This window comes from Leptosomus discolor, chromosome Z (genome assembly GCF_034619465.1).
Source record: "Leptosomus discolor isolate bLepDis1 chromosome Z, bLepDis1.hap2, whole genome shotgun sequence".
In the NCBI taxonomy this organism is placed as follows: Eukaryota; Metazoa; Chordata; class Aves; order Leptosomiformes; family Leptosomidae; genus Leptosomus; species Leptosomus discolor.
In genome coordinates, this window is record NC_141419.1 from 47,165,604 (window position 1) to 47,189,691 (window position 24,088).

Below are 24,088 nucleotides of genomic sequence, written 5' to 3' on the forward strand. Positions count from 1 at the left end.
TCTCTCTGGATTGAAATGGATATATAACATAAATGTTATGCTGTCAACATGTTTATATTACCAATATAACAGAAACAGATAAACAACGAACCCCTTCTTTAAAAGAAGTATACTAACTAAAATATCTCAGCAAATGCCTAGTAAGGTGTCAAATAATAGCACATTCCACTTTACAAACTGTAATGCTATTTGTCTCAGTTATAAATATATGTTTGTTCTGATTTCTTGTTTTGTTGAATCATATTGGAAATCATATAGTAGTTAAAAATTGCAATTGCTAATTTCCACTATTGGAAATCACCTTCACTTCTTAAAAAGTGAAACACAGTTCACAGTTAAGATTACAAATCTGTGTTGTATTCACTGAGAATTAGAACACGTAGCTTTCACTTCAACTCTAGAATCAAAACCAGTATTCCTTAGTGTCACGGATCAGCCTTCTTTCAAACAGTCCTGGGTGGTAAGTGTTGTTTGTACATTCCTGCTAGAGCCTTAGCTGCACTGTAGATCATCTGTCGACGGGACATGCCAGTGAATACCATGTGCCAGTCAGTCCTGTTGACATTCTGTATGCTCTTCTCCAGCACTTCGCCCACAGTCACCAACAGGCCTGACCATCTCAGATTGTAGTCCTGAGGAGTGAGACTCTTAGCCTGTGTAACATTTTGAGAAGTGATTATTAAGAGTTTGAAACAAGTAGTTTTGTTTCTATCTCCACCATTACCAACTTTCGTAAATAATCTTTCTTACATCAACAGGACTACACGGTAAATTAAAGGGCATCGGATTCCAAATTTCAGACTGCCCCTTAATTTGCCAAGCCAATTATACTGTTTGGATTTGCATGTATCATGATCCAAATGACATCTGAACAGTATAAAACTAAAATGCAATGCTTAAGAGACTAAAGACATTCTGCCATTACCAGGAAGTAGTTTTCTCTTTTGAAGTAATCAACAGATGGAATCAATAACAATACAAATTGATACGACGACTCTTACCCTCCAAAGATTTTAAAAACAGTTAAAATGTCCCTCTGAACCAGGCAAGTAGCCAAATACAAGAAGAAAGCTGAGCCTGGCAGAAATGGAGGACTGACTTATTTGTATGAGATCACAGAGGGATTACATATAGTATTTCCCTGAAGTCAGACGTAGAAGGTGAAGAGTGGGGGAAGTATCACTGGTCTGATGTTTATCCTAGGCAAACACCTCTGGCCACTATTGCATACAATGAAGGGCAGTAGACTTTTAGCCAGTATAAGACTGTTCTGAGTATTACTCAGTTCTTCACAGCATTGCACATCGGGCCAAATTCTTCATACAGATTTTATTTTGACAAATACTCAAGTGAGTTTGTTTCCAGTGCATGTACAGCAGATCTAAGTTCATCAGTGTGTTCCAGCCTTCCTAAAACTACTGTCTTCCAAATATAGCAGCATATGTAACTGTTAGAATATGCAGTCTGCTCCAATATTGAAACAACTAGTTATTATCTAGAGGTATATAAAAGGCAGATTTCTTAAGCAAAGGAACAGGAAATTTTCCTTATTAGTCAGAACACATTGGCAGTAAGAAGTAAATAAGAGTACATCCAGCTGCAAGCAGGGACTGAATACCTGATTATGATATTTCCATTACGATCCTCAATTGCACATAACTTCATAAATTAATTATTTGGTATTTTTACTGCTAAAAATCAGTAACTGTCAAATAAAATGAAAAAAAAAGCAACCTTCCAGTAGTTTCACATCATGGTTGCAATTTCTGGCTCAGCAAAAAACAATATGATGCCTGGTCTCTTTGATGGAAAAAGGTTCTCAAAACCAGCCCTCAAATCCACCTTTTTACTTCCTCAAATCAAGCAGCATTCAGTTATGAACAGCCATGAGTCTCATATTATGTGCTCAGAAAACTCTGTCTCACTGGTAAAGAACTTAACAAAACAGTATCTATTCTATACAGACAGTTTTTACCACTATTTCCATTACACAAAACAATAAAACACATAGCTAGCAAGAATTTTGAGGAACATAATTGCTTTTAATGTTGCCTTTATTAGATCTTTTGTACTGTGAATAACAAATAACACTGCCTGTCCAACACACATTTCTTTTCTGTTTTAGTCTGCAATACACTACATAATTGCTGGTTTTCTTCCTGTCGTAGTCTAGATTTTGCTTAGAGATATTGAACTGGTTTTATACAAATATATGTTTCTTGCATGTCCCTGAAAGAAAACCACTCTGATTCTAGAAGACATAATGGGAACAAAGGTAGCAACTGGTGCACACACACAATCAAGAGCCCAGTGACTCACCATCACACATTATGCATAAATTGACTCAAACATATAATGGTGAGACTAGGAAAAAATTAACTCTAAAGGTACAAAACAAAGCTATGTTTTGCTGTTGATGTATATACAAGAACAGTCTTCTTTCAATAGGAGAGTAGAATTAAATCTAATTCAAGTCTAAGGCTTACAGTTCCACTCGATCCATGCTATACACCAAGCTACACCCTGAATGGGTTGCATAAAAGTTAAAACAAGAACATTTTCTTCTATTAAAAGGTAAAAACTGCTTTTCAAAGTTACAAAATATATTTACCTTGAGAAAAAAGTACTCAAAAAGTTAAGCTATTATAGTTCTTAAATGACAAAACAGAGAATATCTGTGAGACAAAAATGTAAGACACCTATTGTGTTTTATGTTTAAAAAAAAATCGTTTAGTTCATATCAATGCTTTATAGAGAAAGTGGCCATTATTTAAGTAGCAACTGCACATTGCTGTGCCTATTTTCATAGCATCATAGAATGGCTTGGGTTGGAAGGGTCCCTTAAAGATCATCTAGTCAATGAAGTTGTAGCTGCTTAATTAATATTTTTTCCCCGCAGCTTCACATCTTTCTCCACTCTTCTGAAAAGCATTCTGGAAAACTACAGAGAGGCAGAGCAACCCTTCTCCTTTTGCCACTCATTGGCTTTTCAAAGTTGTAAGAACTCTGAAAAATAAGAATTAAACCAAATCCCACAAATGTTCACTCTGGTGGCATCGATAGTACAAAAAAAAAAAAAAAAAAAAAAAATTAAACAGTTACTATTTGTTTTCTAAAAACAACCCCCCAAGGATCAAACCCCAAACAGTTTTGCTTTGAAATTCTTCATGGAAATATTTGTTTTAAAAGAATTTTCAGACCAATGTATGACTCATATCTGCTGTCAGGCAACTTGCAGTGACTGGAGTTTGGAGTAATTCCCAGTACATGCCCAAAGAAATGTAAACAATCTCATGAAAAACTTCTATTGCTGGTATTAAAGAACTGCACAGTACTGTGTTACTTTCAATGGGATAAACCATGGTATTTCCAAGATTTAAAACTTTCCATTTCAGAAATTTTACATCTTTGTCACAATAGCACAGTCAGAAGAAGACGTCAGTCTTGCCTTTTTGGTGAGAGTCTACATGTTCATGGTGTAACTGAGGCCAATTATAGCTCTCAAGAAGCGCTATCCTTTATTTATTTATTAGGAATCAGTTTTCAGAATACCAATCAGTACAGTACGCTGTCTGTTTGCTGGTAATTGACAACATAAATAATGAGACTTTATGAGCTTTATTAAAAATTGAGTGGTAAAATCCCAGTTTATAAACTGGAGCCTAAACCAAGTGTAAGCTACTTCACTGAATTGCTAATGTGTACATGTGTGCACACAGACACTTCACTATTACAGTTTTGTCGGCATTAGGTGAAACTCCAATACACATGTGCAGTAAGTTAAGGTAAAGAAAGCAAGCCTTTGGATGGGTAAGAGTGCTTACTGCACTTCTTTTGTACAGTTGCTTAGAGCATTACTTAAGCTGCAAAGATCTCCTTCCACACCTGAGGAAGAATGACTATTCTTATTCTCTCTATGCAAAGTATTCATGAGCGACAATTTTGAGCCACCAAACCAGACTGACGACAATATTTCAATGATTAAAGTTACATTTTCTTGTTGAGAAGTACTTCTTTTGTGGTTAATTTCCTCTTGGTTAATTTCTTCTTGGAATATTTATTCCTCATTAATAGAAAAGTAAAACTAGTGCTTTCAAGTGCCATGTATTGCAGAATGAGACTCTTGGTGAAGAATTGCTTTGCCACAACTGCCAAAATATTTTTTCAGTAATACATAAACTTGATTCAAAAATAGTTTTTATCTTCATTTCATAAATTCAAATATTCAAGTGGAGCAATTGTCAGTAAGAACTGACATCATAAATGAAATGAAAACTTAAGTCTTATGACTCAACTGTTAATCCAAGATTGGTAAAAAACCTGAAAACTCACCTGCTGAACATACTGTAAAGGCACTGGTGTTGCTTGGGTAAAGGCTTCCAGATGAATTCCATGAATTGGATCCTCAATAATGAGACATCCAATGTCAAACCACCTGCAATGATGTGAAAGTTACTTTTTGGCCATATTTATTACGGTACAGTTTTCACACAAGCTTTGAAAGAATTAAAAAAAAAAATATTTATAATTCATGCTCTATATCAGAAGATGTTTTGGTATGTCTAATCCTGTAATGATAATTTAAATGATTTATTCAAAGAAGTACTTCTGCACCTTTCAGAAAAGATGGTGCCTGCTGTAGCAGGCAGTAAAGGCTACTGAAGCAACACCCGAAGTGGTTCCCTATCTAGCTTGCAAAAACATTAAATCATTCCTCCCTGTCCCGCCAACAAACTAACAATACTGACACAATCCAAATAAAACCCAAGGGCAATGCATCATCACTACCACACTGTATTCAATTTCTATAACAATTTTACAGTTGAGTTGCCATAGGAGAAACATACTCCAGGGAAAGCATAAACACAAAATCAAGGCCAAGAATTGTAAAGGATTAAAAAAGGAAAACATTATTGTAATTGTTGTTTTATATATAATATATACATGTCTACATACAGATTGCATTCTATTCTTTAAAGCGCAGGAAGCAAGGATGTTGTCATAAAAAGAAATGCAAGACTCCAATTTTAAGAAACGAGTTGCTGGGCCACGTAAGCTTCATGCCAAGCATTTTACAGAGCAAGACTGGAAGAAGAACTTCACTTGCAGTCCTTGCAGAGGACTACCTCGCTTGCAACTATGAAAGACTGCTGAGAAACCTTCATGGTTAAAGAGAACTTGCATCCAATTAATAAAGGAATTAGAGTCTAAAGGGTAAAACACACATAAGAGTCTTGCAATCTTTTCTGTAAATAGTATTCAGGACATGCAACTGGAAGGGGAAGTAGTGTCCTTCAGCTGTCTGATGGACAATGAGAAGTTTAACTGTGACCAGTAACTGATCTGTTTTGTGTTAGGCGCAGAGCTCTTAGTATTGGTGGGTGGTTACTTGGAAACTCCTCTCCTTGAGACATGCATAAACATGGTAAATAATACCAGTACACACTGACTGCATCCCCCATATTAGAACTGTAACACTACAATGCTTACTTCAGAATAATAACTAATCAATTACTAGCACCATGGCCTACCATTTCATTGCAGAAAAAAAAACAGGGCAAAAATAGTTCAAATGTTTTTTTGTAATACCATGCAAGGAAGCTTTCAGTGTTGCCTACTGAATAAAAACTAAAGTATCCATTAAGAGACTCTTTAGTTTCTACTGTAACTAATATCAAAGATCAAGATGTTCTTGGGGCCTGTCATGTGCGGACGGAGAGCTAGCATTCCTTTCAATAACATGGCAGTCCTGGGTGAGCTCTTTCATGTTGAGACTTTAAGCAACATTTTCCAGTTTAGGAATGAGTAAATTCAAAGGATGAGAACAGCAATTGATTTGAAACAGAGATTTCATTGTCACAGTTACTCCTTTGTGGAAATACGATAAAACATCTACATCAGACTAGACTGAAATAAATGCTTAACAAAAATCAAAACACTTCCTAATTCTATTTACTTTAGAAAATTCACCACCCATCTTCCAATAAAGATACTAAACGTATCTTAAAAATGGAGTAAGCACAGAGTATGTGTCAAAAAAATAAATCAATGCTCATCACATGAACAAAAATGCAAACATTAGAAAAAACTATTTAAGTTTGCATTAAGAAAAACACAGAATTGTCCTTAATGTTTTGGAAATTAATTATAAAGCTACTTCAAGGACTGTCTGTCAAAAGCATGGTACAAAATCATATTGTAATGTATTTGAAAACACCACTGTTGTGTCTGTGCAGCGCAAATTAAAAGTAGTAATTACATACTCGGTGAAAGGAAAATGGATAATATATTATTTGATAAAATCTTATTACTACAAATGCCAGACCATCTCCCGATACTTTCTGAACCAAATACAATTTCAAAGAAAGAGAAGATTGCGCACACAAGAGTGAGCAAACTACTAGCCAAATTCCAGTTTTTACAGCTCCTTAATTTTGTCAGTTCAGCATAACTTCATTTTGGTTTTATATTGTGAATCTTGAAATAACCTGATAAGGATTTTGTTTATTAAAGTCTCAACAAAAAGCTGATCATCATCAAAATCAAGTCTGCCAAAGCAGTACTGAAGACAGACTTCTTTCTTCTGCTCAGAGTGATACTGCCAGCAACTCTTTATAGGTCCCTTTGACACAACAAAGCTTCGCCCCACTGCCCCCCCCCCCCCCCCCCAGGAATATATTTAAAGTTCTCACTTGTCAGGAAGCAATTCCTCAATGAAATTTTCTACTGAAACAGCAGGCTGTTTTTCATGTATCACTCCTGTCCGACGCAAGCTGTCTATCCTTTCCTGGGCTCCCTAAATGGTAACATAAGCTGTCAGACAACATTCTCTTTGAATCACAACATAGTACAATGCTTACAGACAAATGCAAAAACAACTCTAGAACATACTTTTCAAGTTAAACAGAAAATATGAGAGATTTCAAAAGATGACTCTTATTTCAGTGTTAGAAAAACAAAACCCAAAACTCATGAAAAGCCATAATGGAATCCCAAACAGTAACAAAAACTATGACAAAACTAATTAAATATTTTAACTTTCTTATTGTTCCATGAAAAAGACCTAGGTTAGCACACAAATAATTTCTAGCTTTTTAAGGGTGGCAAGTCTCACTATTGGTTAAAGCATTACTATATATTCCTGTCACTCATGCTGACATTTTTGTTGCTTAAGATTTGTTGGGTTTAGAACCTTTAAGGGCTTTGGACCAACTTTGTAAGACCAAGAAGGGAGAGAAACTCTTTGTTGTGGTACCTATCCAACTAAGATGCAGGAATCATTTGCTCCAAACCTGTTATCACTCTGAAGTTGTAACAGGAATACTACTACTACTACGCTGCAGTAGCTAAACAGGTATGGGAAGATATACATTACCCTCCTTCACCTCAATATAAAATTGCATCAGCTAATATATGCCTGTGAGGATAGGCTTTAGTCAGCTGTGAACACTGGCACAGCAGTTACGAGAAAATACTTCCCTTTTAATGAGTAAATTATTTGCTTACATTTAAGAAACAGAACACTAAATAGTTATTTTCAGGGGTTTTAGTTATTGGCCAAGGAGGTGGTTGTACCTACATACACCTGACGGACATGTACATTTTTAAAATCAGGTGAAACAACCTCTGCTAACCCTTCCTCTGGGCCAGCACAGCTGTTTGCAAGGCTGTACAGTGAATTCTTACTTTTTAAACAACATAGATCTGTTTGGGAAGATCCCTGACAAGTGTTGATCAAACTATCTTTGAGCTACAGAATTAGCGGGGAGACAACTCAGTCTCAAAGAGTGTCTTTTAATTTCTAACATTCCAACATGGCATGCTAGTAACGGACTAAAAAGAAATGCCTGATATACTTTGAAACTACAGTAATATCACAATGTATGCTAGATGACATATTCTTCACTTGCTGTGAATGTGTTTGCAAAAAAAACCCATCCAAAACTATTTCACCAAACAGCTTCAAACTGATCTAATGATCCAAATGGCAATTAAAAAAAGAAAAAAAGGAAATGTTTACCTACCCCACAAATTGACCTTCCCTTTATGGAAACTCAGACTCCTCTGAGTGAATGCCTCCACACTCTCTCTATGCACTGGAGGTACTTTAGTACTGTTATGTATCAACTTACTTTTAAACCTGCAGCATAGCCTACAGGTTGGGGTGCGATGTTAGACTGTGCAGCCTCTCCAGTAACGATAGCCATTCCAAAGACTTCTTGAAAGGCATCTCGAATTGCTGCAACTTTCACCTCTTTATTAGAAGTAACCACTATGTCCAGTTCTCCCCCAGTTTCTGTAAAACACACGTGTATATATATATATATGCATGTATTTTTCCTCATTCCCACTATAAACTAGTTCAAATACATTCTGCATCTTAAGAGTATGCTTCAGTTGGTCTTCTCTTTCTCATGCACTGTACAAAAGTTCTTTCATGAAGCAGAAGTAACTTAAGTTAGGAAGTAAACGTTAGATGAATAGCTAAGTAAATCATGGATGAAAGACAAACAGAAACTGATGGCTGTTCAGCACCTGAAAAAAAGCATACCACTCCTTTAAGAGGACAATTCATGGATTTGGGAGAATAACTCAGACATCCATTTCTAAGGATGCTTTGGTGTTCTGAGAAGTGATAAGGAATGCTGGGGTGACACACAAACTCTTCCTTATGAAAGGGACCAAGAACACAGATGCAGTTCATAAAATCTAGTGAACAGCTGCCAAATTACATAAGCTTGAAAAGAAAAGCTTGCATTACTTTCTAGTTGTCCTTGGACTGTGAATTTCAGTGTAATTTTACTGCCTGTCAGCATCCCTACAGTTTTACCCTGGTTTTAGATATTAAATACCTATGGCACCCAAAAGTCGTAAGCATTTCTGAATTATTTCCATATGGCGGTTCTCCATAAAGAAGGATGAGTTTTCACCAAGGTTTTTTAGAATAAAATAAAACCATTCACAAATTAAAATAAGTCTAAAATAACTACAAAAGACTTACGAGCTCTATTATTCCTCACATCTGTCTTTATCATAGCTGGAGCTTTTTTATTGTCAAACTTTGATTTATGCAAAAAAAAAAATCATAAAACTTGTCCCTCCTGTGACAAGCTTTCTTTTCTTCTTAAACCTTTTCCAAACATGGAATATTACATCAGAGAAAGCTGCATAAGTAAATTGTACCAGCAATTGTACCAGTGTAAAGGACAAATTAACGGACAAGTAGGCACTAAAAGTAATAGATATGGACATGCCTCTTGTCATCCTTAGTCCAATGGCTGTGGATGATGGAGTAGTACAAGAAAAAGTACTACAGAAGTCACCAGATCTACTGTCATTCCAGATCTACTGTCATTTACCATAAAGCATCTCCTGTTGCTTCTACTGAAGACAGAATATTGAGCCAGATGAACCACTGGACTGGAGCATCTCTTCTATGAGGAAAGACTGATAGAGCTGGGAATGTTCAGCCTGGAGAAGAAAAGGCTCAAGGAGATCTTACTGAGGCACAACAATACCTAAGGGAGGATGCAAAGAGGATGGAGCCAGATTCTTTCCAGTGGTGCCCAGTGACAGGACCAGAGGCAACGGGCACAAACTGAAACACAGGAGGTTCCATATGAACATCTGGAAAACCTTTTTTTATAGTGAGGATGACTGAGCACTGGCACAGGTTGCCCAGAGTAACGATGGAGTCTCCCTCCTTGGCGATATTCAAAAGCTGCCATGACGAAGTCCTGAGCAACTGGCTCTAGGTGGCCCTGCAGAAGGAGAGGGGCTGGACAAGATGACCTCCACGGGTACCTTCGAACCTTCATCACTTTGTGATTCTTTGATCCAGCATGGCATTTCATACGACAACAGCAGCAAACTAGTGAAGAAACAGCCTTTTAACCTGTTATTTCCCAGGCCCACTGACTGGATAAAAATACGTGAAACTACGTTTTAAAAGAAAAAAGAACAGAGCACAATGGTTTTGCCTTTAAACACTAACATTCTACCTAAATATATTCGCTGACAAGTCTGCAGTATTTATCCTGATGCAAGTAAAATTCCTAAAGCTTAAATTTTAAAGAAAAGAACAATTTATTCTTCCGCTCATATTACTTAGCAGACCTCAGTTACAGGAAACGTCTTCTTCTCACGAAGAATTGCCAGAGAGATGTCAGAACAGTAGTAAAATATTCTATTTGGGCTTTAGGCTATTTTTTAACTTTTTATTTATCAGTTGATTTACTGAATGGAATCGGAAATGAAATGGAAATCAGCTTCAAACTTCACTGAACTTCGGGCAATTGTTTTAAACACTGGGTAACAACAGGACTAAAAAATAATTGAGAGTATCTTTTTTCATTGATTCCTTCTTGATAGAAATCAAGTTAACGTAAGTTAACAAATGCTTAAAATTGACTGCAGGCTTTTGCTGAAATTAGCCTTGTTTGAGCACCCAGGGATAGAAAAACTGTTAAAGAGTTTTTAATACAACTAAAACTAACCCATAACGTACCTAGTAAACTACCACATAGTAACTTAAGAATGGTAACTGTGCCCCATGTTTGTGTATTGCAACAGCAGAATACAGATTATGTTCTTTTGTATTAAGGAACAGCATATATCAAAATAACATCTTTGTTCATCACAGATACTACAGAATGGAAACAAAGATATTACATGCATTAAGACACAAAACTTGTAACAAGATCTGTCACACATCATGGTAATATGGAAACAGCAAAACCTAAAATACAAAAATCAGATAGACCCTGCTAAATTCAGAGGCAGAACTGTCACAATAAGTTAAGCTCTGACACCTGAACACGAAATTTCATTGTACCTTCTGTATTATAAACCGAAATGACAGTTCCACATACAAATAAAGATTCCCTGATGTGTTTTGCTATAAAAGCATTGAAATTTATGCTTATAAGGTGACTATTTGCTGCACAGACATACATTTTCTATTCCAGGTGCTTGCTTCAGATGACATTTTCACACACACACACAAAATTTCAACCACCTCGTTCAGAAGCTTTGGTAATTTCAGGCTTTGGCATGAGGAATCTGAAATTTGTTTAGAATTGCAGTAGTGGAGAGAGAGCAGAGAGAATCGGAGCCACTTGTGGAGGACATGGCTTTTGTTGATCCGGAAAACGTTTCTAGAAGGATGTAATACTAAGTTTACAAATCTCTGCCCTATTTCCACAATCTGCCACCACAAAAAAAATGCAACATATTAATGGCCAAGGTGTATAGAAATGCTTTCTCTTCCAACATAACTTTAGAGATAACCACTGAATTTACTTACTGTAACTGAAGCATACAAGCAAAGCATTCTGTTAGAATTACTTCCTCCTCTAGGTAACATCATTCTGTTCAATGAACACTGTGTCAAACTATCCAAACCATCATTTGACATAGACAGATCCTATTTTAAAAGGGCACAGTCACATCTGCAATGGAAACCTTAAATACAGTTCAGCAAACTGTGCATAATCAACATTTACCATAGCTTTGCACTGAATCCTGCTACTCCTCTCAAATAGTTTCTCGGTTGCTGGCTGGCCTCACTGATGTTATATCCCACTATCTCCTCACTAGTCAGCTGCTAGAATATTTTCCCTTAAATGTAAGAATACTACTCAATAATCAGGTCATCTTCCCCTTTTATTCCACTTACTGTCCACTGGATTAGTACAATAGTGCAGCAATGTAGTTAGCTGGATCACAGAATAGGTCCAGCTGAAAAACAGCTCAGAAAAACACAAGTGCAAAAACATCTTAACACTTTCTTCTCAGCCTTATCAGTGTCCTGACCAGCTTCACCGACACATTGACAAAGGGCAGTACTGGCACAAATAAAAAGGAGGACTGCTTACTAGACTGCTGGAAGAAAGCCAACCAACTAACCAACCAATCAACCAAAACAAAAAAAAACACCACAAACCAAACCCAAGCCACCACTCTGGACAGATTATGTCTTTTGCTTCTCCACTTTAATGAAGTAGAAATCTCAAATCAGTTATATGTGACATGCAATGTACTCTAGAAAAACAAAAAATAGTGAATACCACAACATTTCTCCTTCCTATTAATTTTCAAGCTGTAATTGAAATGCTATGCTGTTACTTCCAGGCTCAATGCTCAGCAATACTTCGGACTTCATTAGACCATTTTAGAATCTGAATGCTCCAACTAAATGATTCAGTAACTGCTTCAAGTTTGCCAAATCTCCTAAAATAGTATAAATACTATTAGGTTAGAAAAGTGGAATGGCTGAGAGTCAGAAGAAAGCCTCAAAAGCTATGCAAATACCTCTGTCCCATGCCTCTCTGAGTATGCCTACTTTGGAGCTTGTTTTAACTTTAAATAGCTCACACAGTAGTATTTAAGAAGGTGATCCAAAAGAACACATGCAGTGTATTTTAAACTCAATTCCATAAGGCTTAGAGACACTGGCAGAAAACAGTATGCAACTCAGGGATTACAGATAAGGTCTCTTCATTCTTTCGTTTTTTTTTTTTTTCTTCATAACTTCCTCATCTTTCACAATCTGAACTAAAGAGTATTACTATGCCACTATCTGAACTATAGCAGAATACAAAAGTCAAAAGAACCTCAAGACGCATATAAAGAGTCAGCCTCCTGAGCGAGTGTTTCACTGGACCATATACTTGAGAAATCAGTACAATATTGTGACTTTGAATTCACACACTGCATACACAAACTTGAAGTGCAAAAGTAGCGTGCTATTATACTAACCTTTCTAACGTTTACATATATTACTTACTAATTTGTCACCAATACTTACTGATATATGGAACCATGCCTGGATCCAGAGTTGTGATCATGGTCTCCACTGAATGTTTGGTTTTGTCAAGAACAGACTTCACCACGGGATTCTCAGCTACACCCTAAATTTAGGCAAAGAGATTTCCATATTATCTTCCCAAGAAACTCAGAATGTTACAGTTAAAAACCAACCAAACAAAACCCAAATATTAAGCTTCTTTGTGTTTTAACATATTTACACTTTGTAACACCTCCTTCATCTCACACCTCAGCACAAGCACCACAGGATATGACTCTCAGTGCACAACTTTTCAGTTACAACATAAAGTTCAAATATCATCTTTACCATCCTCTTCTGCATTAATGCAGAAACAGACCCATCAGTGACAGTGGGCAACACACTTCACCTATTCCTATTCTGGAAGAAGAAGCCTTGAGCATTTAGCAAAGTTGTAGATTCCCAGTGCTAATTATAGGTATCATCAGACTAGGTAGCTAGATTTAGACTGCGATAACTCACACTAAGAGTGTCTGTATTCTAACCTTCTTAAAGACAACAGGATCTATTTCTGAATGACCCATTACTAACAAATACTTCTAGAGCAATTGAGCTGGAAGTCCTCAATTTATAAATAGATTCTAAACATTGCTGGAAATGTGTTCGACGTTCTTCATCCAAATCATAGGTGGAGCGGCTGACAGACCTAAAAGTTCATGAAATACAAACATGAACACTGACCTGTGTTTTGCACATAGTCTTAACCAAGGTCTGTATCTGGTGTCAAAAGTTTATTTAAATTCAGGTAAGATCACAGGGTGAAAGAAGAAAGATACCAATGCTGAATCACTGAGAGACAAAGCACTGGAAACTATTTTACAGAAACATTTTATAAAATTTCTTCCGTAAACAGAATGCTTTCAGTCTAATATTAAAACTGCATATGCTTGTATTTGTTTCACTAAACGACAAGCACTACACAGGACAGCACTGTGCACATACTTTTTCTGGAAAGTGCTTGCTTAATACACCTACACAGTATTTCAGAGAACTGAAGAATCAGAGTAGTTTTAGTTGTCTCAGAATACATTTTGCTCAGCAAAGCTTCTTTCCTATAAATCATAGAACGGTTTCGGTTGGAAGAGACCTTAAAGATCATCTAGTTTCAACACCCCTGCCATGGGCAGGGACACCTTCCACTAGACCAGGTTGCTCAAAGCCTCATCCAACCTTTTGAGTGCTTTCTATTTCTTTGTAGCAAGCTTAACAAAGAAAACAAACAAACAAACAAACAAAACACACTTCTACAACTACCGAGATATTGCATGGCTACTAATAATGATTATCTCATCCCACGCCTCACGTTGAAATAGTTCACTATTGGGTTCAGGTACTGTTCCCACCACTGTGCAGAACACTAAGCCTGACTGTAGAATTTGATAAAGAAAACAAAACCATTACTCACTCTAGCACAATTAAGCTTTTTCAAGCCACAGCCCGCTGTAGCCACTTGTTTCATATGAATATAGCACAAGCCTTTTCTGAATGGTAGCATTCACTGAGTAATGTACCCACAGGATGCCATCAAGAACAGGGAATTTTATATTCCTCCTTCAACTCTCTCACAATTTGAAGTTTGTCTGATGTTTTAACAAATACTGAGTGAATGCTTTGAGAACCTCAGAAACATTTTAAGTAGGAATTTCCAGTTCTAGCATCTTTCCAGTAACACAGAGCCAATCAGTACTTCTCCAATCAGCAGCCTGGCTGCCTAGCTAACATGAAGTCATTGTACATCTCCTGCAGATAATCAGGTTCCTGACCAGCAAGAAGCTGCTCCTTCTATGTGTGGAAATCACCTTTATGTTCATCAGCCTAGCAGAAGCAGAGAGAAATAATCCACAGTATTATATCAATGCTAAACATGAAGTTATTATAACACTGTGAACCATAATGCAGTTACGTTTGGAATTTCTACTGAATCAATTCTAAGTCAACATAAATCCAAATTGCTCAAATGGAAAAATTCCACATCAGCAGAGTGCAACCACAAATCTTTGGAAAATTCAGGTCCTGGTTGTCTTCGTTGTTCAAAAAGTCAAATATGCAAGCAGTCAGGTGCCATGACTGCAACAGTATCCAACTTTGCCTCTGATACGCTATGTGGAAACCAATCTTGGAACTGCTATGAGACTGCTCAGCCATCTTTGATAGATCAAAGGAACTGAACAGTTGCACTTGATTCTAGACCATTAATTTGTCTATTTCAGATTGTCTCAGTCTTGAATACTATTCATCTTGAAGGAAATCTGGAAGAAAGGTGTATGATTTCTTAGGAACACCAGAGGAAAAAGGGTAGTTCCACTCCTTCAAGAACAGAAATAAAGATAACTGCTGCATCTACTATGTAAGCTCTTCAACAGGAAATCCAGGATGCATTTCTGTAATAATTACCAGTTAAGTCTCCCAGATTCTGGCTGTTTCTTAAAAAACAGTTTGATGTGTGCTTACACACACCAAGAATTTGATGGCTTCAGTATAAGTAATGACTCCTCATTCTTCCACCTAGAAAATTCTCAAAAAGAGGTCACTGAACACACAGAGCACATGAAAGGCTTAATACTTCAACGAAAATTCAGATTTTATTATTCAAGTTCATGATATAGACCTTCTCCATAAAGAGAAACAGGACACCTTTTGATCCTACCAGTATAAAGGCAACAGTAATGTGGATGAGACTGGCTTTTCAACTAATTTGCAATTGTAAGCTCTGGTATTTTCAACAGGGCTACAAAATCATGTAACAGAAAATGTTCTCTTCTGGAACATTACCATCTATTGTAAATATTTAAGAGGAATACAATGACCAAGAGAAGGACATTATTATTTAAAGGAAGAAAGAAGATGTGTTTTTATGATCATGAGAAGATTTCTGTCCTTGAAAAGGGCAGCATGACAACTCTACTCTCCCCATATTGATAGAGGATTAATTTTGCTTCTTAAGACTGTATTGCTGACAAGATGTGTACTCCTGGAGTAAGGGAGGGCTCAGTTTGCCACACCACGTACAACTTTTTCTCCTAGCTTTTTATGTTCAAAAAGGCTTGAAAGTCCCTCCAAAACTCTGCAATCCCACTGGGACATCAATCTTCTTGACTTTTCCTTCACATTTAGTACAAGACAGTACAGAAAATTGTGTTGCTCTTGAAGACGGTTCAGCATTCATGCACTACTCTTAGATCTTTTTGCCACAATCTTCATGATGCTACTTATATGTAGCATTTATCACAGCTCCAAAAAGGTTACGGGCTAACGAATTTCTACCAGAGGATGTTGCTGTTTATTTCCTCTGTATGACTAGATTGCACCACAAGGAGTATCGGTTCTGCATTATATACTCCATGCCTTCTAGCAGAATAGAAAAAAACTACAAAATATGTTAGACACTTCTTCCGTAAACTGTTATTTGGTGGAAGAAATACCTATTTGTCTCCCCTTGAAGAGACTTGTTTGTTATAGAACAAGGAGGACTTGCATTCCACAGAAATCAAACTCAGTTCATTAGGAAATTATAAAGAAATGGAGTATGCAAAGAATTCTGGTGAAGTAAAACAGACTATCTTTTTCTGTATCCAGTCACTATGAAGCAAAGATTAGCTTTCAGGGCTTAAAGAGGCTCTAAAGCTCCACCTGATTTAAGAACATGTGACACAACCTGTTAGGTATGCATACCTTCTTGTCACAAGCACTAAATTAACCTAAAATACCTGCATTTGTGTAGTCCTCCCTCTTCTACACAGAAGAGCAAAAGCATAGTTCCAGCAAACACCGCTACTAAAAACCGTCACCTTGCACATGTGGCTGGACAAAAGACAGGATTTATAGCAACATTAAAATATCAGGTATGTTGTATCATAGTCATTAAAAAATGGCAATTTCTCCTGAAAGGTAACAGACCAAACCCCATACCTTTATAAACCCCCACAGTCCTCCAGCAGGTGCTCCAACTTGGGCAACAGATACTCTGGGGTCTTCACGCTCCTCAGGAAAAGTGATTGCAGAACCAGTTCCAGGAGCCAAAGGTGATGAGAAAGCTGCTTGTTGAGTAATAGGATCTGCCAAAACACCTAGTAGGAGAGAAAAATAAACCACAAGTGTTCATTTATTTTACTGCATGTAATTTGTTATACTGTAGCAACATGCAGTTGTTTAACAGGAAAATGAGCAGGAAGAATAGAAGAATACTGGGCTGATTCACTTCATTTCTTGAAGGCCTCAGAACAATTCTGCTTCTTAAAGGCTAGCAGATGTAACTACTGCAAATGAGTTCAACAATATCTGCTAATAGAACCCAGATTGCCTGTATATTATGTATAAAATTAAACAATGATTTCTTTTTCTTAGCAGGTTAGTTTAACAGTGGTGCTTTTTACTGTATTCAAATTTTCATAAGCCCTCAGTAGAGGGAAAAGAGGAATGGGTGTCGCTCTTTGCACAAAGAAATAGGAATGTTCTCATACATAATGAGAGAGAAGTAGGAAACTTTCTGACCTGGAGTGCTGGAAGTTAGTAGCAATAGAAAAAGGAGCAAGCAAATGAATAGCTTTAGATATTTTAAAGGAAAACAAAAGAAACTCAAACAGTAGAAAATATAAGCATTAGACTTTGCCCCACTACTCAAGCCTATTTTAACAGATTTTCCAACACTAGTCTTAATCAGGAGTTATTTTTGTCTTACACTGAACAATTCATAGGTTTTTTTAGACATTTTCCTAATACAGTCTACTTAAAAGAGTTATCACCAATAACAGAAAAAGCCTGGCCCAACTGCAGTCGAAGAGCCAAGTTTCCATTCCACTAGCAGAAAATGACATCAGTTCAGCAACTACAGCAATTGCTTGCATGGAAGGTATGTATTTTTAGCTGTTCTAATGCAATTTAGTGGCTGGAAACAAGAAAATAGAAGCTGGTGTCATGTGACAGACAACTTGTTATAGACAGCTTTTCGGAACAAAAACCTGACAATTATGAGATTACAGCCTAAGATATCATATCATTCTGTGGAAATATAATGGCTGAAATTGAGTCTCTGATCCAAAGAAAAGAGATGTTCACCCGGCCTTTTTTTGTGCAAGTTAACAAAACATAAAGCTTTCAAACGTGAGCCTGAACGCTAGCAAGTTTCTACTAAAGAGGACTCTCTGCCCTAGACCATGACTATTTTAAAGGCTACTCTCCCTTGTTCTGAGTGCAGCTACATTAATTAAGTGTACCTGGAATAATAAAGAAGCTGAACTTGCAGGACCCTACAGAGTGGTGGAAAAAGCCACCTAGGAGATCTCTCATCCTGCCTCATAACCACAAAAGCATATGAACAAAAAGTTACCTGTGACTGGAGGTGCAGAAAATGACGGCATCAGTGGGCTCTGTGGTGCTCGACCAGCATGCCCTCTGGTAATGTCATAGGTTGAAGACATGGAAAATCCTGAAATGGGGGGACCAGTGGGAGGTACAGGAAGGCCAGGGCCAGTAGCAGAGCTTAACGGAGGAGGTGTAGAGAACTGGGACATGGAGGTACTAAAAGCTGAAGGGGCAACAGGAGGTGGGGCAGGAGTTAGAGGTGGTGCAATAGTAGAAACCATTGCAGAAGGCACAAGTGGAAGAGAAGCTGAAGTCATCACAGGAGGAGGAAGTCCAGACACTCCAGCTGGCAAGGGTGGCGAGTATGCAGGAGAAGACGACATGGTTGATGCAGCAAGGGGACTGGACAAAGCTAGGAAAAAAAAAAGAGAAAAAAGGAATTTTAAAAATGCTGAGCCTTAATCTCAGAGATTCAGTTATATAATTGTTCAGATGTTTTACAAGTAAGTTTTGACCTGGTCTGCTTTTTTCCCTTCAAAATGAATTTTAGTTCTGCTTGAGTTTGCATACACCACCAACTGCACTCAACACTTGGTGACAGTATCTTCCAAGCCACATCTTTTTCTCGCATGACACTACTTGTCATAAGCTTAAAAAGGTGATTCAACATTTGACTATCGAATTTATAGCAGATGAAGTCTGCCTCAGAAATATCTAGCTAGTACTGTTCTTTCTGAGTGACTGCTTAATCAAGAGGAATAACGACGATGCAGGAAGTGCCCACCTTTAAGAACAAAACATACGCTCATAATATCTGGGAGGGTAGGAGTTAATTCAGAGCTGAGTTCTGAGATGGGATGAGCAGCAGGCTGCCCTCTCTTCCCTGGCACCCAGTCTCTTAATCCCTCTGCTTTGTTTCAGTCTGGCCCTCAGCTGATCCTTGGATAAGCCAATTTTTCTCTCTAAACCAAGTTTAGCCAGAAAATTAAGTCAGAAAAACAGAAATTACCATTTTTGATAGCAGTAAGCTGTTGGATCACAGAACGGTAGGAGTTGGAAGGGACCGCTGAAGATCAGCTGATCCAACTCCCTCACCAAAGCAGGTTAGCCTAGAGCAGGTTGCACAGGAACGTGTCTAGACGGGTTCTGAATATCTCCAGAGAAGGAGATTCCACAACCTCCCTGGGCAGCCTGTTCCAGTGCTCTGTCTCCCTCAGAGTAAAGAAGTTCCTCCTCATGTTCAAGTGGAACATCCCGTGCTCCAGTTCGTGCCCATTGCCCCTTGTCCTGTTGCTGGGCACCACTGAAAAGAGCCTGGCCCCATCCTCTTGTCACACCACCCTTTTAAGTGTTGATAAGCCCTCTCTCAGTCTTCTCTTCTCCAGGCTAAAGAGCCCCAGGTGTCTCAGCCTTTCCTTGTAGGAGAGATGCTCCAGCCCCCTAATCATCTTAGTAGCCCTCCACTGGACTCTCTCCAGTAGCTCCCTGTCCCTCTTGAACTGGGGGGCCCAGAAATAGACATAGTACTCCAGATGTGGGCTCACCAGGGCAGAGTAGAGGGGAAGGAGAACCTCCCTCGACCTGCCAGCCACACTCTCCTTGATACACCCCAGGACACCATTGGCCTTCTTGGCCACAAGGGCACATTGCTGGCTCATGGTCATGCCGTTGATCCACCAGAACTCCCAGGTCTTTCTCTGCAGAGCTGCTCTCCAGGAGGTCGACTCCCAGCCTGTACTGGTGTACGTGGTTATTCCTCCCCAGGTGCAGGACTCGACACTTGCCCCTGTTAAACTTCATTAGGTTCCTCTCTGCCCAGCTCTCCAGCCTGTCCAGATCTTGCTCAATGGCAGCACAGCCTTCCGCTGTTACCTGTCACTCCTCTCAGCTCTGTATCGTCAGCAAATTTGCTGAGGATACACTCTGTCCCTTCACCTAGGTCGTTGATGAATATATTGAATAGGACAGGCCCTAATACTGACCCCTGGGGAACACCACTAGTTACAGGCCCCCAGCTGGACTCAGCACCACTCATCACAATCCTCTGAGCTAAGTCCTTCAGCCAGTTCTCAACCCACCTCAGTGTTCACTCATCTAACCCACACTTCCTAAGCTTACCTATGAGGATGTGACAGGAGACAATGTCAAAGGCCTTACTAAGGTCAAGGCTATCAGATTGGTCAAGCATAATTTCCCCTTCACTACTCCGGACAATCTTTTTTTCCTCCATGTGCTTGGAGGTAACAACCAGAATGAGCTGTTCCATCACCTCCCCAGGAATGGAGGTGAGGCTAACTGGCCAGTAGTTTCCTGAGTCCTCCTTCTTGAAGACTGGAGTTACACTGCTTATCCTCCAGCCCTGAGGCACCTCTCCTGTCCTCCATGACCTTTCAAATACGATGGAGAGAGGCTTTACAAGCATCTCACTGGCCTCAGCCCAAATATCAACGACAGTCAAACGATATGCCAAGTTGCACTAATGCAGTGGTCTCCAAACTTTATCAGGCACACCTGTCAGTAAAAAATTTTTAAGCATGCACCCCCCCAACAACTGTGTATTTATTTATAAATTATTTACATGTGCCCACTGTGCTACTATATTATGTATATTACAAAACATACACAACACGTTTTAAAAGGAGATAAATTAATTTTAAAATTTTTTTTTAATTAACAGTACAAAAATTTTTCTGCTCCCACTGAAAATTGTTTTATTAATATACTACTAATACAACAATATACTGTGTTAATAATGGTTGACATACGATACAATACAGTTGTTGATAATTTTTTAGTGTGAGCAATGTGATTGAAGAGGCCTTTTTTTAAATCTTGGTCTAACGCCTCATGATACAGCAATCTGAAGGTCCTAGTTCTATGTTCAGGTTAAATTCCAATACTTGCTTTTAAAGGCTGTCACAGCTGGAAAAGATACCTCACAAAGACACACAGATCCAAATGGAAGAAGTGCATTCTTGGCTGTGCTTACTAAATCATGCTATTCATTTTCTACTCCCACCCACAAATTATGCAAAGGTTTTTCTTGAAATTCACCTAGCAAAATTCCATCTTCCCTGATGTCAATCTGTTGTTCTTGCAAACTAATCAGAAGGTGTCGCACTTTAGTATTTTTAATAAATGGGTTAAAAACCACTGAAACTCTTTGGAAGATCTTTACACAGATCAGGAAACTCTCTTTGCAATTTTATCTGTAAAGATCTGTCATTTTTTATACGCGACATCTGCACTGTTTTTGGCAACAGTATTGCAAACAAAACATTTCTAAATATAAATTTTCAATATGCTTGCTCAAAAGCATGATTTTCTTACAAAAAGCAGTTACTGTACCAGTCCTCGTTAAAACATCACCTTTACCTTTAAGGGACAAATTATAAGTGCTTTTTTTTTAAAAAAAAAAAATATATATCCTAGGTAGAACACTGCTGACAGCCACTTATCATAGAAAATATCAGCAAATCTGGGAGACTTCATGGTCACTTCCTATCTCTTACAAAGTATTGTTAAAGATCATTTAAAGATCATTTTTATAACATTAACCACATTGATGACATCTTGTAGCAGTTTGTGCACCCATGGCTCCAGTTTCTTTGTTGCAATAGCTTGCTGATGAATGAGACAGTGAATAAATTTCATATGTGGTGGTACCTCTGCAACGTTATGCTAGAATCCATTTTTATCCTACTCAAAGCAACTGCTCCATCAGTGGTTACACTTACAGAGTTTAATAAAAACATTGCTTTCATTAAAGAAGTCATTTAGTTGAGGATGTATCTTCTCTGGCACACCCCTCCTTTAGCATTCGACAAGAAAGCAGTTCTTTGTATTTTATCATTGAACCAGAATTCAGCAAAAACATTAAGCTGAGACATGTTAGGAGCATCTGTACTTTCAGGCAACTGTATAGCAAACCTCCCACACTGTGTAACTTGTTCTAATACTTGTTTCTTCAAATCTTCAGCAATGGTTTCTATGTGTCTTCCAACAGTATTTGTTGACAAATGCATTTTAGTTTGTTACCATATTGTTTTTCACATATTATTTCAGACATTTTTACCATATCAGGAAGAACAAGTGTTTCCCCAATGTACAAAGTTTTTCGTCGTCACTACTAGGTAAGAAATCTCCAAAGAGGCTTCTAAAGATTTACCATTAAGTTTACTGAATTTTTTTAAGCACTGTATGACTTGAAATATCACCAAAAAAAAATTGTAGAGGTTTGTTTTCATGTTCTGCTTAGTTTTTAGATGTCTTGCTAATCACAGTGGCTCCATACTACCCTTATCTACTATCTCAAGCCACATTACACACTTAGGGCAAGGTTCACTATTAACAATGGCAGGTGTAAATTTGTATTTCAAACAGTCCTCTTGAAAATTTTGAATTTTTTTAACCATCTTTTTGCCATATGCGATTAGCTTGTTAGCCATATTATAAGGCTGGCAATCAGCAAACCATGAGCAAAACAACAGCAAAGAGCTCATACCAGGAGTGAGAGAAGTGTCAGCTCTTCCACTTTCTTGTTTGCTTGTGCTCACATTAGCAGCAGTATTTTCAATCCATGGTCTCTTTGCAGGAATCTTTTCAAAGTCACTTGTCCATTTTGTGACGGTTAGTACAGTTAAAACTAGACAACATAACCTATAAACCCACTTAAGCAAGCACACAAACTGCACAGAATTGCAATATGATGAGAGTGAGCAAACAAATGAGGGTGCCACTGTCAATCCCATTGCATTGTGGAACACCCCCTCTTCCCTCAGGACATGGGAATGTCTGATATATGCACCAGCTCAGTGAGGACACCAGTGTCAAGCAGTATATCAAATATTAGTAAAGTTTAATTTCTTTCTTATTTTTAAGATAAAAATAAATATAAATGGAAGGTCTAATATTTTCCTCCTGCAGCCCAATGGATTGCCTTGCACATCCCCTGAGGTAAGGGCATCCCACTTTGGAGTCCACTGCACTGGTGTGACTCAAGATAACTATATCAGGCATGTCATAAAATTACATATTTTGTATTCAGAATAAAGTGCATTGATTACCACCCACAACATAAAAAACAAGTGATTATCCAGATTTACCACTATCCCCTACAAGACTCTAATTTTTTTTTGTTTTTAACTCCCCTCTATGCTGCTCATCTAACTGTGCAGTGCAGAAGGTTATTACTTCCCCAGCCCCACATCCTTAAAAAACACAAGCGCATCCACATGACTTCATAAAAAAGTTTCGAGAATAAAAAAACGTTTAAAATATTCTGTATGTCAGATGCATGTCAGATAAGAAGCACACTTCCGTGATTAAGAAACAATTTAAATTCTTCCAATTAGTCTGGAGAACAGCAGTGTAATTATGCTGATTGCAATGTTTTTGAATGAATTGCTGTGCTTCAAAAAACATGAATAAACGTGACCAAACTGTCGAAGAAGTTTCTGTACCTAATGAGACAGGTGTAGCAGCGGCAGGAGCAGACCCTGCTGTGCTTGGTGGGGGCGTGCCAGGTGGAGTTGTCTCTATTCCACTCTCTTCCATCATTTTCCTTCAGCTACAAAAAGCTACAAAGACAAAAAAAAAAGTGTATCCTGAGAAACAAGAGAAAAGGTTTTAAATTAGAATGTAAAGGCTTCAACATAGTGATTTACATTCCTGAACAGAGCAGGTAATTCAAATGCCAACTCCAGAAAAGAGAAAAAAATGACAGATCTCAAGTACATAATTATCCAGTATGTCTCATTTCTCTTATATCTTCCCTTTATTTTTAGCACTGTGTTAATACATCAAACTCCAAGCCTCGTTCTAAAACCCTTACTGTGCATGCCCAGTTACTGTTTCCAATATATACAGGTGGAACCTTGATGAATAGTAATAGAGAAGTAATTTACACATTGCTAAACTCATATCCCACTGCAAGAAAAA

At 37.9% G+C, this 24,088-nt stretch overlaps 1 protein-coding gene across 1 annotated transcript; it reads right to left on the minus strand.

Annotated features, from left to right (window-relative positions):
* Positions 1–405: 405 nt before the first annotated feature.
* On the minus strand, positions 406–23,707 carry PRRC1 (proline rich coiled-coil 1). The gene is made up of 8 exons (XM_086479891.1): positions 23,611–23,707; positions 18,174–18,560; positions 16,757–16,914; positions 12,809–12,911; positions 8,133–8,296; positions 6,693–6,796; positions 4,333–4,435; positions 406–653 (listed from the first exon to the last, which is right to left on the minus strand). The coding sequence occupies exons 1-8, from the start codon at positions 23,705–23,707 to the stop codon at positions 444–446; spliced, it is 1,326 nt and encodes a 441-aa protein (XP_086336017.1). The 3' UTR covers positions 406–443.
* Between the last annotated feature and the right edge of the window lie 381 nt (positions 23,708–24,088).

Excerpts from the sequence above, each read along its gene's own strand:
- PRRC1 (XM_086479891.1), bottom strand. The coding sequence starts at position 23,707 with ATGATGGAAGAGAGTGGAATAGAGACAACTCCACCTGGCACGCCCCCA. Across the intron at positions 6,797-8,132 it reads GCTATGCTGCAGGTTTAAAA|GGAGCCCAGGAAAGGATAGA; the intron begins GTAAGTTGATAC and ends GTTACCATTTAG. Across the intron at positions 654-4,332 it reads CTTTACAGTATGTTCAGCAG|GCTAAGAGTCTCACTCCTCA; the intron begins GTGAGTTTTCAG and ends AATGTTACACAG.